Source organism: Rissa tridactyla, chromosome 7 (assembly GCF_028500815.1).
Source record: "Rissa tridactyla isolate bRisTri1 chromosome 7, bRisTri1.patW.cur.20221130, whole genome shotgun sequence".
Lineage (NCBI taxonomy): Eukaryota > Metazoa > Chordata > Aves > Charadriiformes > Laridae > Rissa > Rissa tridactyla.
In genome coordinates, this window is record NC_071472.1 from 13,028,376 (window position 1) to 13,048,316 (window position 19,941).

General features: G+C 42.9%; 1 protein-coding gene across 4 annotated transcripts in view; it reads left to right on the plus strand.

Moving 5' to 3' along the window:
* SEMA5B (semaphorin 5B) overlaps positions 1-19,941 on the plus strand; it is a 277,297-nt gene that overhangs the window by 244,682 nt on the left and 12,674 nt on the right. For all 4 annotated transcript variants that reach the window (XM_054209282.1, XM_054209284.1, XM_054209283.1 and 1 more), the window contains 6 exons: positions 628-853; positions 1,510-1,728; positions 3,540-3,710; positions 4,627-4,776; positions 5,685-5,729; positions 8,891-9,096. In XM_054209282.1, the coding sequence (XP_054065257.1) occupies positions 628-853; positions 1,510-1,728; positions 3,540-3,710; positions 4,627-4,776; positions 5,685-5,729; positions 8,891-9,096 (1,017 nt within the window). The remainder of the gene's footprint in view (positions 1-627; positions 854-1,509; positions 1,729-3,539; positions 3,711-4,626; positions 4,777-5,684; positions 5,730-8,890; positions 9,097-19,941) is intronic.

The window sequence follows — 19,941 nt, forward strand, 5'->3', positions numbered from 1 at the left end:
CTCATCTCTACACCAAAGATGGCAAATGGTTTAGTCCTCACTAGAGAGTTCAAAAAGCCAACCAAACAAAAATAGCTGTAAAAAGATAATCTAAACCCATCTTAAAAAGAAAACAATAAACTTTTCAAGGAATAAACCTTACTAACATATTGTTCTTATGGGGCTCCTCTAGGCTGACCTGAGAGCAGCATCTCAGGGTCACAGCAGAATTTTTTTGCTGTTATTATTATATTTTTATTATTATATTATTTTTATCTATTTTATCTATTTATCTATTATTATTATCTATTGCCTGAATTATTCTCCTGCCCATAATGTACCAAGTTTTTGAAGCCTCACAGGCCTTTGAGTCAGCAAAGAAACACAAACCTGAGGGAGACATAGAAATAGCAAGCATAGTTCATCCTTGAGGTCCACCTGAAGCTATGCACCATCACTGCCTTCACAGTCACCACATTTTGTGCCGTGCCCAGCACTGGCTTGTGTCTGTGAGGTCAGATAAGGTGGATGGAGGTTGTTTTAGATCCAGGGGGTACCCCCTTATTTTCTGGAGTGGAAATAAATCTCTGTCAGTTAGGCTGCTGCTATTTAAGTAAGTAAGGAGAGAGTGGTTTTCCTTCTTGGCAGGAATACAAGACCTGCAACCCAGAGAGCTGCCCAGAGGTGCGCAGGAACACACCCTGGACCCCTTGGATGCCTGTCAACGTCACCCAGAACGGTGCCCGCCAGGAGCAGCGCTTCCGCTACACGTGTCGTGCCCAGCTGTCCGATCCTCACGAGCTGCAGTTTGGGAGGAAGAAAACTGAGAGTCGATTCTGCCCCAATGATGGCTCAGCAGTGTGTGATACTGACTGTACGTCTTGCCAACTCTGGGGGACCATAGGGCAAGCCTAGATTTGGTGGTGGAAGGGGGACCCTCTCAGAACAACAAGAACCTGATTGTGTCTACATAAGTCTCGCCATGTATGACCGGTGTCACTGCAGAAGGCAGGGATGGAGAGAGCCCTCTGACTTAGAGATCAATACAATTGTGTGCTCTGTGCTTATGGCATTGTATAGATTTGTTCTTGCTACTACCAGGCTGCCCCAAGGAGAACAGGCAAGTAATGAGGGTATAGAGAAGAAGAGAGCAGCCATTCTACAGGACAGTATGTCTTTATTCTTTCTCTCTGGAGGCTCCCTTGTGCCCTGCCTCTGGGGTTATTCCCTTCGGTACTGTTGTGATGCAAGGCAGTGTCCTGAGGGCACAGCCTCGACCGCCACAGTTTGCTGCCCAGAAAGGCCATTTATCAAGGTTATCAGTAGACTCAGTTTGTGTGTGTGCAGATTTCATTTTGTCTCTAGTTTAGCTGTAACCCTGTGTAACAAAACTCTTGCTAAGGGCCTTCAACACAAACTCTTCCCCAGGGCACATCAATCCTGATTTTATTCATGAGCTGAAGCCCTTTTTAAAAGCCGAACAGCTAATTAATTTGTGATCTTGTGGTGTTTTGTTTGTTTTCCTTGAAGCTCTTGTTGATGACCTCCTCAAGACTGGTAAGACCTCTGCACGGATTATCAATGGGGGCTGGTCCTTTTGGGGGGCCTGGTCTTCCTGTTCCAGGGACTGTGAGTTGGGCTTTAGGATCAGGAAGAGAACATGCACAAACCCTGAGCCTAAAAATGGTGGCCTGCCCTGCGTGGGGTCAGCGATGGAGTACCAAGACTGCAATCCTCATCCCTGCCCAGGTAACCATGATCATCTTCCTGCATGCAATTCAGAGGTGTTCTTCCCCATCTTAATAGTAGATCCACAAAGAAAAATAAAATCAGTATTTCCAAGCTGCTTTTTTTTTTTTTTTAATTTGGGGGATTTTTCCTTAATGTTTTTAAAAGCTATTGGAATGACCCATGTATGTGATCTTGAGTGCTATGACTTATGTTTCACCTCGGCTCAGAGGGTAACACAGCCACATCCTCTAGAGGAAGTAGTACCGTGGCTTGTCTAGCAAGTTTTTGCTTCAAGAAGGTTTGATATTCCATCCAGTGGAGGGCATCACGGTGCATCTGCACCTTGATGAGGATACAGGCTTAATAAATGTGGCTTAATACTGTGTAGAGATGCTTGATGTGGCGGTTCTTCTTGTGAACACTTGTTTCTTCCCCCTCTCCTGCTTACGTATTGTTCTTGCGATGGGCATCTACTCTTGGCATCAGTTACCATTTCCTGCACAGCCAGCAGGGAGTATTCTTGCCTGGTTTCCTGGTTTTCGAGTTTGTCCTCATGTTTATGTTGCACTCCTGATCCAGAATAGTAATAATAGACCATTGACTACTGTATTCTCTCTCACTTATCCTTCTTGCTCTGTAATAACTATCTAAACTAAATTTAAGCAATTTTACACAAATTACCTTGCCTCTTTGCAGTTCTAGCAAGTATCTACTTCTGGTGATATAGTTTGTGGCCTACACTTGAAAATGTTATAATAGTATTATTATGATTCTAAAATTCAATACAAAGATAAAATTCCAATGCAGATATAATCAGAATGTGCAGCAAGAGCGTAGCGGGAGTGTCAAATATTGCACTCTATGGCCTATAAAAAGAAAATAACTCTAGCACTACAAAGGCAGCTATTAGTACTATTTTGGAAGCTCTCGGTGGCTTTTCACTAATGTCTGTGCCCTTCTTCTGTGCTGTTTTCTCCCCTTGGACACTATGATGTTTTACAATCTGTTCTGAGTGCATGATTACTATTTCTCTGTGTCTCCCTCCTTCCCTGCCTCACTCAATGTGTATACCCAAATCCTGGGTTTATCTTGCACTACGTCATCAGGTTATTATCTTCTGAATTAATGGCATGTGAACCTGCAAATCAGGCAGTCTAGTTGCCTGACAAGGGGCGGGTGGGAATCAGGGATCTTAAGTCCCTCCCTAGTTTCATTATTAATCTGTTATGGGGCTGTGCTCACATCATAGAATCACAGAGTGGTTTGGGTTGGAAGGGACCTTTAAAGGTCATCTAGTCCAACCCACCTGCAATCAGCAGGGACAATAAATAAAGCCTCTGAGTTTCTGTTTACTGAAGGTTGGAAGTAGAGGACTCGGGGCCCCCACAGAAAGGTGCCATATAAGCTCCACTTAGGTTGTAAAGCACTTTTTTTCCAAGTAAATCTGTTGTTGCTGTAGGTGAAGCATCAGGAGACAATATAATAACAATGCTGTATTATAAAAAGTTGTAAACTAGACTAGACTAGAATACAATAGAATATTTCAGTGACTTACCCTAAGGAATAGTTTCTATTTTGGCACTTCATGATGTAGAGTCTTTTTGTGCATAGACTTCATTCTGCATCTGCAGATTGCAGCACATTTGTACCCTCTCTTGATATGAAGTTCTTGTTGTAAGGCCCAAATGTCCTGGGGTGCAAGAAACTGCTAGCTAGTCTGGGCAGGGTGGATCTGGAAGGCGAGATACTGGGGCTCTCCGGCTTTCTCACAGTGAGAGGAGTAACCAATGGCACCTACCTCTCTCTCCTTGCTTTTCAATGTCCTTCAGTGAAAGGTTCATGGTCTTGCTGGACTCCTTGGTCTCACTGCTCAGCAACCTGTGGAGGAGGACACTACCAGCGCACACGGACTTGCACCAATCCAGCTCCGTCTAGTGGAGAGGATATCTGCATTGGGCTGCACACCGAGGAGGCCCTTTGCAACACGCACCCATGTGAAGGTAGCCAGTTTCTGTCCCTGCGCCAACTGGCTTGAGTGGTGGTAGGAGCAAGACACATCTGCAAAATGTTTAAAAAATAAATCGGAAACACCACCAGTTAAAAGCTTTTCTGTTCGTTCAGTAAATGTCTATTGAACCAGGGAGAAAGGAGACATCCCAGTGGTTCAACTGCAATGCATCACCTTTCTCTTTACCTGTTCACTAGCCCATGCTCTGGCATTCTGGTGCCGGACAGGCAAAATCTTGTTAACAGCCAATCCATTTAAAGTAATTGAAAAAGCAGGAGCTTGATTCTTCAATGTGGAAGCTTACAAGACAAACAAAAGGAGTCATGAAGCATCAATCTGTACAGTTGCTGAAGGGACAATTCTTCCTTTTTCTTACACAGACAGGCAGATGAGCATGTGCTAGAACGCAGAGAGCAGGGTTTAGGTCTGTGCTGCTTTTGAACCACCTTTGTGTATTTCTGATCCAGTGCTGGCTGACTCCTGTCCTTAGGAAACTCAGCAAGACTTTCTACCTGCTGTAACTCGTCCTGGCGGCTTGAGGTATCCCCAGGAGGCAACCTCAAAGCTTGGAGGTCCTGGTGCAACATTGCCCCATCCAACTCCTTGTATGCCTTTAACCAGAGAGGTGATATAGGAGCTGTTAAGACAACTCCGTGCTGCGCAGTGCTCCACCAAGGGTTGGTTCAGTCCGTACTGGGAAAACTACAACCTGACAAGTAGGGTATGATGCTTGCACTGTTATTTGTATTGAGAATATTAAATCCACTAGGGCCCCTGGATTAGATGTGACAGAGAGGGCCAGGCCAGGACCTAGACATCCTTCAGGATGGGAGAAGTTTGGTGTCTCTAAGGGATCCTTTTCCTTCTTGGTGACATTGTCTGTGTGTTTTCCTGATCTTGGATTTCAGGTGGCTGGTCAGAGTGGTCAGAGTGGAGCCTGTGTAATGAAGAGGGCATCCAATACCGCAGCCGTTACTGCGAAGTACACAGCCCAGACTCTTCTCAGTGCGTCGGAAACAGCACACAGTACCAAGAGTGCCTGTATAATGAAATTCCTGGTATGTACAGTGTCATCGAGGAGGGAGAGGGTGGGCCAATGCAGGAGGACAGCTCGTGCCCAGACTGTCAAGCTAAACTGAGATTTTCCCTACTATAAATTGGGTTTGGATACTTCTAGAAAAACAAGCAAACAAACAAACGTTATAAACTCCTTTGTGGCAGGCACAGGGTAACTGACAATCCTTTAAGGCAGCTTAGCTTTTCTTTAAAACAGAGTTACTTAGCTCTGTAGTAAATAACTGGTATTGCTTCACCTGAGTTGAAGCTTTTAACTTTGCATAGTTCATCTCAGGCTGGACTATAAAAATTATCTCTGTTCTCAGTATGGATAAAGGCAACAGAAGGTCCTTGAGTTCAGGTATCAAAAGAAGCATCCCAAAAGAACAAAGAAATTAGGAGGGGCAGATGGAGAAAAGTGGTGTGTGAAGTGGGGAGATTAATCAAGGGTCTGACAGAGCGATACTGCTGATGGACAGATGGTCATCAACATCTTCCACCCTGTGTTTTGTGGAAATTGAATCTCCCAAGCAAATACTTCGTATGGGTCTAGACTGAATAACCCCTTTCTGCATGTTATTTTCTGGTTTACAGTGCCCTGACTTAAAAATCTGAGAGCTCTAGGCAATGGTACTCTTCTTTTTCATGGTTTTCTCAGCTGTCTTCTTTCCCCTAAATCGAAGAAGCTGAACAGTGATCAGGTAACAATACTGGAATCGTCAGGTCTTTGGAGAGGTTTTGCTGCATGTGTTTCACGCTCTGAGTTTATCATTCAATTTAGAGAGACTCTCAGCTTGCTGCAGAACACATGAGCAGCTTCTCGTGTCTGGAACACAGGGGGTTTAATTACTTAAAGAAGGAAAGTGATGGCAAAATGACAACTTTCTCCAATCCTCTTCTCTTTGTTTAGTGATCCTGCCTGCCTCCAGCATTGATGAGAGCACGAACTGTGGAGGTAGGGTACCACTAACTATGTATCTTATTTTTATCTTAACCTGGCTTCTTTTCTCCCTGTGCAGTATCAACCAAACCATTAATCTGTACAGCTCATATCCCACTGATAGCCTTAATTCCACTGGAGTCTTGCTGTCTGAGTCAGACTGGAGGAATGTTTCGCATGTCCACTTGTCAGTTCCAAGATTTTTATTTATTTCGGGGTTTGGGTCGGCCACTGAGGGTCATTAATTACCAGAGAGCACATGGCTTGTCCTCTCTCCCTGCAGGGTAAATGTTCAGGAGAAAGGAAGGGATTCCTCATCCCACCACTGTAAGCCTCCAGCTGTTTGGAGGCAGGTGTTTTTAAACAATCTATAAAGCTTCCAGTGAACGGGGTCTCTTAGATTCTTTGCTGATAGAGGATGAGATTAGAGTTTATACTTGTTCTCCAAGCACTTCCTTTCATTCAAGTCCTCACCTCTCACAGAAGTCCTGTCTCCTTTCTGCATGTAACTTGGAAAGATCCAGTCATTAGTGTCACTTTTCCACTGCCCTAGGAGCCCTTATGATAAAAATGCAGACTGAAGAAAATGGCAGGTTCCTTCAACATTTTAAAACACTAGTTTCACACTAATGACCATGTCACATCCCTGCTCTCCTGGAATCTAGATGATCTGCAGGCTGCCAAAATCTCTTCTCCCTGTGGAGATCATGGCAAAAAACAGGCATGCCACCTGTGGCACGAAAATGTGGCCTCTCAGTTTGTGACTGCGGGGGCAATCAATGGAATTGAGATTTCAGCACCTGCAATGTAACAGTTGGCTTTCTGCGTCACTCCTCCCCCAGAGGGTGCCTCCGATCTGCTTCAGTTCCAGGACTTCTTGCTACGGCCTGCACCCTGCTGTTGTGCACTGTATCCACGTTTCCTTCTTTTACCACCACCATTGTATCTGCTGGTGCAATCTACATTTTACCATAGCTAATATTATTTATTACTTAGTGTTCTACAATGTTTGGCAAAGAAGCCAATCAATAGAATTTCTGTTGACGCATCTCAGAAAATCTATATTTTCATGATGAACCAGAAAGCTTCCCCTCTGGGGACTGACATGCTGCAAACAAAGTAATTTGGTTTTTCCCTAAGATACAGCTAAAAATCACCTGAAAAATCAGATGGTCTTTCAAAAGTGAAATGTAAGAGAGCTTTATGTTTTAGAAAGGATTTCCTACTGTAGTGACTTGCAAATGTAGCAGTGAAATGAAATATTCACTGAAATATAAGCAAAGCTGGGTATGAGGAGAATGTGACGGTGTCATGTGGCTTTACTGGGCGCTGTTGCATATTCTGTGTTTTAGCTCTCATGAGTGACATAAAGCAGGCAGAGTTTTTTAGAAAAGAAATGTCTTTTGGGAAAAGTCTTGTAACATTTAGTAGGAAATTAGCATCTTTCTGCTGCTTTTTTGGACCATCATCCAAAACACAACAGAAAGTGGTAATCTTGCAATAGAATTTTATAGTGTGGTTTAAAAAATAAATGTAGCTCTTCAGTCCAATAAATTCTCTATGTTCCTTACTGTAATTATGATTGAAGCCCATTACTTTGTTGTAGAACTCTATTGGTTTTGTTCTTTTTAAACTCAGGAGGATGTGCTTTAACTAAAGATTAGAGGAGAGCAGTAGACTAATGGGCAGAATTCTCTATTTGAAAAGCATATCAGTTAAAATGTAAGATGGCACCAAAAAATTGCACGCTGTGATCAGACTAAGAATGAACCTCATTTAAAGCCACTCTCTGAGCAGTCCCTTCCATTTGCCTGCACACAGTGAAGTCAACACAGCAGTCTGTCCAAATGAATTGGCTTTTTAAGTATTATGAGAATTTTACCCCTGCAATCCCCGCCGAGCCCGTGTGGCTGTCCCCTGGGACAGCTGCCCTGGGGGGCCAGCAGTCAGGGGTCCCTCCCCCCGGCACTAGGACCCCTGTCACTCCTGTTTGAAAGTTGACAAAGCAAAGGCAGAGGAAAGGTAATAGCGTTTGGACTCATCATTGCTGATTCTTTTTCTGTAAATCCCTCCCCTGCACATAGCAAGAGAGCAGGGTCATAAAGTTTTGCCACCCAAGATTGCCTCTGGTTGCTTCGTTAACTTGATGGCTGTAAAGATCGCTACTGTTTGTTCTCTTGTCACTGGAGATCTGTTGGTGGTTGGTTTTACCATGGGGTTTGAGAGTCTCCGGTGTGAGGGAGGAATGAGGAGCAGTATTTGACTTTGTCTTCCCCCCACCAGCCGGAGTTGTGAGTTAAGTACTTCCCAGCGTGTGGGATGCACAACTACAGCTCCTTCCAGAGGTCAGCGCTGTGCTTGGAGGGTGCTGCTGCAATCCCACGTGGAGAGATCTCTGTAGGAGGCTTTTATAGTCCAAGAGCTTTTCTGTTTGAAATATTTGCACTGTAGCTACCCTGCCGGCACCTGCCTTCCTATCTTTGCAGTTTGTGGAGAAAGCCAACAAAGAAGTGTTTTTCAAGCAGTTCCCCCCTTTCCTTTTCCATCTTATCTTTCCCACTCCCCTGAGGATCCCTGTTTCACTGTTAGCGGTACAAATACACACCTCAGAGGTAGTGCAGACATGACCAAGGCAATGCTGCCCTGTGAATAAGCAAGAATGCTGAGCACACTTGGATTACATGGGGGAGGAATGTGTATCTCCCCCACCCCACACACAGTCCCGTAGGCATTTTGGACAGCCAACAAAAAGGGCTTTCCTCTCCCTTCCTTCCCCTTCAGAGAAACACTGAGCAGTTTTATCCCCTTATTTCCATGACACACACACATGCTTTGGAATCCATTAATGTGCATTGTTTGTACGGCTCATTTCTTTAGCTGTCAGCTTAACATAATGTTTAGTTTCAATATCAATAGAGGGGCGAGAAGAGAGACAGGGAGGGAGCTTTGAGAAAACAATGCATGAACCTGTTAAACTGCACAAGGCAGAGCTGCAGTGGGGAGACCGATTTGCAGGGAGATTATGTCAGTTTATGTTAGAACGTAAGACTCTGGCTTCAACAGCTTATTAATGTTGATCCCGAGATGTCATAGCTCTGATTTGCACCTGTGGTCTTGTCGGGAGAGGAAAAAAGGCTGTTCTTTAAAAATAGCATCTCTTGTCATTTCCCTTGCAGGTTTTAGTCTCATCCATCTGATTGCCACTGGGGTCTCCTGTTTCTTCGGCTCTAGCCTCTTAACGTTTGTGATTTACGTGTACTGCCAGCGCTGTCAGAGGCAGTCCCAGGAGTCGACTGTTATCCACCCAACCACTCCCAACCATCTCCATTACAAGGGCAACACAACCCCCAAGAACGAGAAGTACACCCCTATGGAGTTCAAGGTAGGGTAGTTGATGAGAAATACCACAAACAGCTTGCTATTACCGAACAAATTTTGTCTTAATGTCAGGGTTGGAATTGGGTAGGTTTGTGATTCTGTGCCCAGCTGTTGGCCTTATCCGGGGGGGTTGAAGGGGCATTTAGCTGTACTGTCGCAAAGGGGATAAAAAGTCCCATTACTGCAATGGGGTTTTGTTCTGTTTCACGGTCCTGATGAATGCCAGTCTGGCAAGTACATACCAAGATACTCCAGCCCATTCTGACTATTGTATGTATACAAATTGTCCTCTAAGAAAACAGTAAGAGCTCAGTTCAGTGCATTGGTAGTGCGTGGTAAGAGGAAACGGAGGGGAGGAAGAATAAAAATGGAAACTTCATTAGACAAATAGCTGGGAAAATGCTTATTGGTAGGATGAGATTCTGAAAATGCTTTGGGAACTGCCAAATTGGAGAGAATGAGAAAGCAGAAAGGGTTCTGCCCCCGCTATCAGTACTGGACAGAACTTAGCCCAGGCAGCCATGCAGAATTCAATGGTAACAGCGGAACTGGGAGCTGAAGCCTTAGGAGAAACTGAGTGTTGAAGTGGCATGCTCTGTTGGCATGTCTGCTTGCTAAAGAGAACATTAGAGAAGATAGGACCAAGGGTGCAAGAGACAATATGCTGAGACAGTAGCACATTGTTGTATTTGAGCATCAGTCTCCAGGCGAAGTGTGGGATCAGAGAAGTGAGCAGTGGGATGGGTAAAGGGGCTTCATGTCACCACAGCAGGAGCAGCCTGCCTAAGGTCACTTGAACAGGGTGGAGCATTATTTGGGACATGAACACAAAACAGAAGGAAGCCCTGCAGCTGCTTGTTCCTTCCTATAGCTGTGTCTTGTGCTGTTGACATTTTGATTGTCTGTTTCTGCTGATCTGGCCTGGCTTCTCACTGAGACCCAACAATAAGATCAACGGTGGGACCGTAGCCATAGTCCTGGGTGTTGGGGACTGCTTCTACGCAGGGATTTTATCATTCTGGGCACAGGACAACTCCTGATACATGGCCATGATTTGCAATGTGAATATGCATGAGAACTAAGAGCTTGCATCAAATCATTTGAAATGAGTCAATGTCAGTTTGGTGTTTTAAGGGAAAACAGTTTGAGCTGGAAAATAACAGACCAGTTTGGCAATAAGCATGTGCTGAATTCCTTGTGTTGGGCATTGCAGCTCCTCAGAGGATCCCGCTGCCTATAAATGCAGTCTCAAAAATACATTTCCTAGCAGCATAAGGCTACCGTTGCATAAAGTTTAATAAGGGTGCAGCATCATAATGCGAGTCAGCATGGATTTGTGGAAAGTAAATCACGTCAAGCAAATTGGATTCCTTTTTTAAATTAAATAAATATTGATCTAGATAGGAGGGAAGCAGCAGACATATTGGGATTTTGCAGAAGCTTTTAACAAAGTTTCACAGGATGTATTATTCTACACACTCTGCATATACGGGTTAGGTAATAAATTATTAAGACAGGTAAAGAACTGGGACCTGATTCTGAAAGCTTCAAACTATAAGAGTAATCCTTTCGGTTATGTGAGTAGTTATGGCAAAGTCAATAGGAAGACCCAGATGAGAAAAGCTTGCAGAAATAAAGAGATGAGCAAGAGTATCCCCTCGTTTCTTACATAGCAAACAATGAAGAAAAGAGACAAATTTATTTTTGTGGCCGAAAGCAGGTAGTTACAGGGTTGGCTTTATGTTAACATTTTCTTCATGATTTATATTGTGCTATCATATGTTGTCAGACAATGCTAAAATAGGAAGAATGGTTAAAATTTAGAAGGATGAAGTTGTTCGCGGAATGATCTTGATCAGATGGGTAAATGGATTATGCAATGCAATACGTCTATGCCGAGTGGTGGAGTGGAGTAGAAGTAATAACAAAGCTAAGCAAAGTTTAAAATAGCAGTAGATTAGTTAATGTGCTATCAGGAGGGAGCTGACCTCTTTGATAGATGCATCTCTGAATACTTGATCTAGTGTGTAGTAACAGTGAGCAGCTGTTAGAGTCTTCTTTTGAGGGACATAAAGAGCCTAGGCATTAGATCAAGTTTTGAAAAGTCTCATTTATTTAAAGGAAGGCATTAGCTAACCCAGACTGCATGAGTTAGGCTGGGGGGAGAAGGGACCTGGACACAAGGAGAGATAGACCAGATGGGACTTATTTATAGAATGTTAGGAAGTGAAAGAGTTCAAGTGCATAAATCTGCAGTCATTGGACAGACCAAAACTAAATGTTTAGGAGCAAGGGGCTGCTTACTGAGAAGAACACAAAGTCATACTCTTTCAGAGTGGTGAATGAGGCAAAGAGATTTACAGAAAGGGTAAAATCTGTTTATGAAGTGAAGCCCTTTTTCTCTGTTCTGGTTGAATATTTCCTTATGTTCATCTTTTCTGTTGGCCCTCCTTTCTTAAACTCTTGCCTGAAAATGTCTCATTTAATACTACAAATTTGCCATTTCTCAGTGTTCCCTTGAAGAATATAGCATTAGTGCAGTAAGAGGAAGGCTCTGTGTGCTCTGTGCTGTGTAATTACTTACAGAACTTGTTATTAGCCATCTTTATATTTAGGAATAAATGGCAGATTTTTCTAAGGGTCAGGAGGGAGTTTTTCATGCCTTCAAGGAGCATGTGTGGTTTTATTGTGACGCTACACAATTAACATTCAAATGACGGAGGAACTGAAATTCACCTACTGGAAAATAAGGGTTGGACGGAGCTTGGATATGGGCCCACCTGAATTTAAAATGTGTATGTATGAAAGAAAGTGAAAACACCTGAAATTACGGATTCTAAACCCAAGTAAGTTTCTATTCAGCAGATACCAAGGAAACTTTCCTCAATATTTTTTATGTAATGACAGCAAAATCATTGTAGATTTGGGAGTCTGTGTGTGTGTGAAAGAGTTAATAAAGCCATGATTAAGGAAATACATGGTGTGTAGACTACTTTTCAGTAACAGAAAATGATAATACACAGTGACATGATGGTAGCAGAAGGCTGAGCATATGCACAAGTCTATTATTTTCCATTCTTTGATAATAATAAGCCTTCTGCAACCATCTTTAGTTTGTTTTCATCTTGAAATATCTCTGCTCTCCAACCAGCAGGTGAACACAGTAGAAAGTTTGGCACTGTTACATTCAAATGTACAGCACTGAATGCAAACTCATAAATCAAGGTGAATTTTATATGAAGGCAGATTTTAATGAAGGAAGTGCTAGCTGATAGGAGCCTTGTTGGACATTTCAGCACAGCAATGCAGTAATGCAGATCAGATGTAAATATCATACATAATGGTGACCTATTGATCATTTAGCTGATGCTAACTTGCTTAGGCAGTGTTTGGCAGAAGAATGTTGTATTTTTGCTGGCTTATTTTCCCTTCCTGTTTTGCTTTCTCAGGAATGCTGCGAGGTTTATTATTAGCTATTTTAGCTGTGGTGTCTTCAAAGATTTCATGCATATACATTTACCAGCAGCACGTTGATTTTGATTTGTTATTCACAGATCATAGGGGAGAGACCTTTTGGGTCACCTAATAAGCAGTTCATGTTTCATTAATTGGTTAAAGTTCATACAGCACTCTGACAATATTGAAGACTGTGCAGAACAAGAGCATAATGAAATAAAAATTACCTGCTCTTCACATTTTGGCATGATGGGTTACAGAACCACCTACAACCTTCCCAGTACAGCCACGCCGATTAGTTAATAACCGGCTATCAAAGCAGAGAGGGGATCCTCTTTTTAAATGTCTTGTTTCAACTACTCAGCCACTTACTCATATGAGTTACTCGTTAGCATCGTGCTGATGGGAAGCGAGATGTTCATCCTGCAGCAGAAGTGGGAGGATGTAGGGTCAAGGTTGAGCCCTTGTGAATTAGGAGCTCTTGGAAGAGCCACACATGGAGAAAGGATTTGGACTGAACTTCTTCCTATTGCTAAATTCTCTGCCAGTAGAGAGAGCCAACTTTTTATTCTATGCGGGATTTGCATAGGCAAAGGCGTCTGCACACTGGTCCAAATCCAAAATCCAGTGGCCTTTGGATCAGGCCAGATGGGATCAGTGAGAAATGTAAGTTTGCAGGATGGTTGTGATGATGATTCTGCAGATTTTCTTCTCGATTGTGCTGGACAGACCTCCCTCTGTCCTTCCTTCCTTAAACACAGCTTTAGTTATGAGTCACACAATCAAACTCCTCCTGTACCAATGCTTCAAATAAGCTAGGGAAGCACTGGAGCTTTCCATCTGCTCTGGGCATTACTGCTGCTCTTGTAGAAGCTAAAGACCAAACTCTAAAGTTGTGCTCAAGCAAAACAATTGTTTATGTCAATGAGCAAATTTATTGTGAGGGAAAATGAGGTGAGAACTGAGTGAGATCGCAGGCTATGGCATTGAAAGAGGGGAACTATATACTGATGTATCACCTGATGCCTGAGGTTTCTAGGAGAACACCAGAACAACACACATTAACTTGAGCAGGATTCTGAGTCCTGCACTTGCTCAAAATTATACAGCAAATACAAATGCCACTACCAGAAAATGGGAGGAATATTCAGTAGATCACTTGGGACTCTGTATAAATTAGAAGCTACAATGAATATTTTTTAATAAAATGAGAATAATGCTGTTGAGAATCAAATAACAGTGCAGAGCAGACACCTTCTACGAAGGACTCCGGACTCTGTGATCCACATTTCGTTACTAATCCCAAATACTTCATAGCAATGAAATATCAACATGGAGGGTTATGAAACAGAAACCAATTCTGTCTTTGGAAGAAGAATCCTTCTGAATAAAACGACAGGCTGTGTGTTTGGTGTGGCTTCCAACATTGCAAAAAGAAATAAAGCTCAGGGTATAGGAAAGTGGATCCCTGTATGGATTTTAAATGTCTCTCTCTTGGTGATGGTCGTTTTCACTGTCAGTGAAAATCATGCCTTTTTATAGCGGGGAGACAGCCAGTGGTTCAAGTTTAAATGAGCTTTAACTGCTGTCAGGTGCCCTAGAGGAATGTTCGTCTAAGTCATCCTTGGTTTCTGAGGGTGTTTGTTTCTCTCTGCCATGGAAAACTTAGGGCTTCGGTGTCCTGTCGCTTAATTTGATATGTTGCTACTTCAACTAAAATTGGCTAGCCCATTTATTTCTAGTGATCACAGCACATACACTGATAGCACTGTGATATAAACTTTTTTCTTTTCCCAGTGACCCTTTCACTGTGCATCATTTAAGCCCCAGGAAGTGGCTGTAAAGTTCAGACATAAGCCAGCAGTTGATGATACCCAACATCATCAATAAGTTATCAACAGCCTCCCTTAAGTATTTGCTTTAGCAACGTGGCATTTTAGAGGGAGATTTAGCTGATGTAATCAGCTGGAAAAAATAAATACACACACACACACATATATATACACACACAAATATAGTAAATCACATTGAAACATAAATTTTGTTACCACTGAATTTCATGTTTGACAAAGACTATTTCCCCTGAACAAAGTGGCATTTAAGAACATTAAGTGCTTGAATGGTAGAGTACATATTTTTAGTACTTACCATGAGTATGGTATTATTTGAAAAAGAATAGTAGGGGCAGGGGGTTGTATTGGCAAAGGAGCATTGTGCCCTTTCTTGTATGATCCTGCAGTTGCAAATCTCACTTCAGGGGACTCTCAATTTACATAATGCCTGCTAGGAAGGGAAGGCTAGAGAGCTTACCGATGGGGAAAAAAGGATTAAGTGGTGCATCTCAGTCAAAATCTGTTAGTGTCTTTTCTCCTCTTCATATCATTGGGTCGAGTCAAATTAAGCAGTCAAGCATGCCTGGAGGTGCGGCTGTCCCAGGGTGATTGTGCCTGTAGAGTGATGTGCATCTCTTGGAGGTGTCCTCGCCCCACGGCAGCAGCAGCTCAGCGGGTTGCTGTGTGCAAGTCACAGATATCTCCCTCTCATAGATACATTATTTAAGAGTAGGGGAAACTGCCAGTTTGGATCTGAATGTTTCCTTGCTCCTGCTCCCTCCAGGATGCTAAGCAACTGCTCACAATGGTCCCCCAATGGAAATTGGTCCCCACTCCATTCACTTTTCATGCAAACCCTTCAGACTTCACAGGGCTGTTGCTGCTCACCGTGGGGTGGGAATCCACATTGTTCCTCCTCCCCCACCGTTTTGAGAGTCCAGCTTTTGGGATGACTTTTTGTTTTCCTCTTTAAGCCATATTGAGAAGTTTTAAGTGACACTGGGGTTAGATGCTCCATATTCATCCTGTCATGTTATCCTCTATTGACTGAGCCTTCTCTCCTTCTTGTATGACCAGATGTATCTCCTCTAAACCCAGGTCAGGGATATATATGGTCCACACTCTGCCTTCTTACAGGCTAGGCTACTTCTCATGGATGCTCACACTAGCCTTTCTTTGGGGTTGTATTAGTGCAGCTGTGATAGTCTGTGGGTGCAGGCAAGACAGGCAGACAAGTTTTGTTTGGTTTGGGTTTTAATTAGATCAATGAGGATAGCTGGAAAAAGCTGGTGGGTTTTTGAACATGTGAACTGCTATTTCGGACCTGCAGACAGACAGATGTGTTCAAAAGTTTATCTGATTTTTCCAGCTATGCTAATTTATCTAATAATTGATATTACCTTTTTCTTGCAATTTTTGCCATTCCTAATTTCTCTGAGGTTGACACGTATTGGTCCATGCCCACCCACCTGTGCTGGAGAAGGCAGCTGGAGAAGGAGAATTAAATGAAGGACTGCAGGAACAGGAATAACAAAACCCCACCGTACTGACTGCTGTGTGTTTACATGACTTCCCTCTACTGGTCAGAAGAGGAATATTTCAAATATACCCTAGCCTCATTTGCTAAAAGTTAATGGTTCTGCCTTGGTCCAGGTGCTTGAAGTGGTTCTTCACTCCTTCTCTCCAGGAAGCTCTGGCTGGCAGTGTTATGTGCATTAGCAGGACCGGGAAATCCTCAGTGCCTCCAAGATATGCAGGAGGAATTAATTGTGTGTTTGCAGAAGAGTTTAAAGGGAGCCATGAAAGAGCCAGGGAGCTAAAGTAAAGGGAGAGGATAATATTAGACAAACCGTAAATACCAGAAGACCTATAACCTGTGTAGTACACTTGGAGGGGAGCTGCCTTACTATTCATCTGGAATAGTTCCATTAGCAAATAATGGATTTTTAAGTTGAATTATAAAAAAAATGGAGCTGCATACATATAAAATAAAGATAGCTGTGTCGGTATGCAGAACTAGAACTCAATGTCCAGAATGTGTTTGGCAGCTCTGAGAGATGACAGCCAAAATACCTGAGCTGTTTTTTTCCTGAACCATGACCGCCCTGTCCTAAAGGGCAATTGAGAGCTCAGGGCTGCTCAGGATGTGCTGGCTGCTGCCACGGCACAGGCTGCAGCAACACTACATACATTGCCACCATTCCCTAGTTCATCATTTCTATACGCACAATAGGTTTGGTGTAGGGTAAGCAGGAGTAGCTCTGCCTGCATTCCCCTATAGCTGGGGGAATCCTCATTAAGTCAGCTCTAACACTGTCCTGAGATTTGGCACAAAGCATGTGAATAAAGGAAAGAACTGAAAATCTGCGGATGAAGGAATCTAGATGGACCGTATCCCAGCATCTGTGAGAACCAGCTAATGAACAACTCCAATTACCTTTATAAATATCATGGATCTTGGGCAAACCCTCAGTGCCACGAAACGCAAAGGTAATACAAAAGCGTTTGTAAGAAAGCAGGCCAATTTCCTCCCCGCTAATTGAGTCACTGTTAAGCTACCAAAGTCCAATGCACTAGTCACACAAGTAGCTCCAGTGAGTCTGTGTGGGAAATGCCAGTTGGATTTGGGGATAAGGGAAACTATCCGTAATCACACAGGCCCACAATCAATAGAGTATGCCTGGACCTTCCCCATTCAACAAAGAATATCAACAGGGTGTTAAATCCCGCTTGGTCTTTAAAATTTGGCAGAGTTTGGGCCATACTTGAGAGTGAAACCAGGAGAAACAAATGGGATTGACTCAACCGTGCTCTCAGTTACAGCGATGGAAACTCACTGAAACAAATCTGTGTCAGTATTAATATACAGGCAAATCTGAATTAATATTTGAGAGGCAACATGTCACATACCTTGATGAAATGAAAGGTGGTTGGGCTGAACTGACAGCTGAGCTGGGACTGTAATGCTGAGCAGGAAGAAATCAAAAACGATCACTTTTTGCACAGACTTTCAGCATTAAAGGATGAAGGGAAAGCACGAGACTGAGCCGCATAAGGGCAAATTCTCAGCTGGTTGAAAATGTAGCTTCACTGGTCCACACAGCTAAAGAAAAGAGGATGATGTTGGTGTCTTAAATAATCTTGTGACGTGTAAGTAGAAATTGGCTTGGACAGGAATGCTGCTGCAGAGATTGAAACCTGGCTAATGGACTGTGAACATCGGGCAATCGTTAATGGGAACATACGGGGCTACAGGGAGGAGTTGTTTGGGGCACTGCAAGCAGTAATGCAAGGTTTGGCTTTATTTAATATCTTCATTAATGAGCTCGGAGAGGGTGCAGTCAGTGTGTTAATTAAACAAGCAGAAGATATTAAATTGGGAGGTGTGTCAAAAACCCAGCCATTGCTATAGAAATAATGGAAAATGACCTGGGGAGGTTATAAATGTAGAGAGGAAATAACAAGGTGAGATGCAGCGCAGGGAGAAAACAAAGCAATCTTGAGGAAAATAATCAAAAAGCAGCTATTTAGAGGGTGGGAGATACTTGGAAAGCAGTAAGACTATAAGAGACTGAACGAGTTAGCAGATGGCAAATTAGGCCAGTTTTTACTTTTATTTCTACTTTTACTAGGGTTTTTTTTTTTTTTCCACCACTGCAGTTACACCTTTGCAATTCTCAGTCTAAACGTAGCGCAGTGGGCTGGCACCAGACTGCATGACTTGTGTTGGTAATTCACCGGAATAAGCAGCTCCGAGACCATCTGAAGCCTCAGGGCTGCTTATTCTAATATAACTGCAATGAGAGAGTGAGAACTTGCCTTCCCCGGACAGACCTACAGCTGGCCGCTGTGGCTTTACTAGTTACCATCAGCTGAAGCCCTGTCTAGCCCAGGCGCTCTACATGATCATCTGCAGCCAACGTGAACTGGGAAACTTAGTTTTAGAAGGCAGTGATTATACCTCTGGTAAGTTAGTCTGAGTGCTAGAGCATGCACGAGGGCAGGTGCTGTAGCTCAACTGATGAGCCTCCGTAGTAACACTATGGTACACATGAGGGACCCAGGAAGGGGGGAGGAAGGATGTAGACCAAAGCATAGTAGTGCGGCAAGGAGACAGCTTACACCTTCCCACACAGCTGAGATCATGTCTGCCGTATCCTGTGCACCAGCTATATTGGGAAGCGGCTTGGGGCAGCCCTGAATTCCTCCTTTGTGTCTTGACACCACGTCATGGGTGTTGCCACCACCAAATTACTGGCAAGCCAGGGATAAATAGCAGGCTCTAGGCTAGACACCTGCAGTTGCCAGTGGGAAGATTTCCATTGACTCCTCGGACTCCAGTTTTCAGTTCAGAAAAATACTTAAACCTGGATTTAGCTCTAAGCAAGGACTCGCTTCAGTTTGTCTTACTCTTACATACAGTTTGTTTTGTCATCTTACTCATGTGCTTAAAGTCAGAGATGTGCCAAAGCATCTTTCTGACAATGGTCCTTTATGTTGCCAACTCTGAAGGTTTTCATAAGTTTTAAACAGCAGTAATATAACCTCACTCCCTCCTAAGTATAAGGATAAAATAGCTATTTTCAAACAGCTGTAGAAAACTGTAGCTATTCATTTTCTCATAATTGAATGATAGTTCCATTGTTAACCTGAGCACATCTACAGATGATGCCATCATTTGAGGGTTCTGTAATTTATTTACCAATAACAGTGAACGAAGAATTTCCAGTCTAAAAATATGGTAAGCTTCCATCCAAAAAGAACATGCAATCATAAGTTTAGTGTCCCAGTGGGATTTTTTTTGTATCTCTTTTTGAGAGGAAAAACCTTATTATATAGAAAATGGGTTCCTCATCTGTACATCGACACTTCACTGTAAATCCTGCAAACAGCCTTATTGAATTCATCAGAAAAAACTTAATACGTAAACCCTGGCCACTGCTGCCTTTGACTTCAGTGCAGGCAGAGCTCAAGAGATTTTATAAAAGCATCAAGTGAGATAGTTTCTTTGCTGTAAGACACTAAGCAAATTTTTAAGAAAGAGTGGAAAGAAGGATCATTAAAGTCTTAAAAATCACTTGTAGCTTGCAGTAACTACATGGGTCTCATAAGGTCTTTCTGGCAACTTTCCGTCTTTCCAGGGTCATTTGCAATGTATAGCTCGAGAGGCACAGCGGTGTTGTGGCATCCAGTGGATCAGAAGAAAGGGAGTATGTGGGTGGGCCAGACGTCATTTATTTTCCTGGTGTCAATTAATGCCAAAAGAGGTTATTTCAGTTGTATGCTTTATTTTGTGGAAATGTAATGATTATGCTAATTATTTCCAAATTTACTCATTAATTATAATTCCGAGATCTCTGCCTTGGTACTTCCAGAGGTGTACAAGCTGTGGGAAATATTTCATAATATTAATATATTTCCACAACTCCACTCATTTGGCTGATGTTCCTAGAACACAAAAAGTAACATCCCTTAACAAGAAGGCATGGCTAGCTCCATAAAACAGCTCATCTGCATCAAAAAGGCATTTTGCTCAATGTGATTTCACTGCACGAAACAAA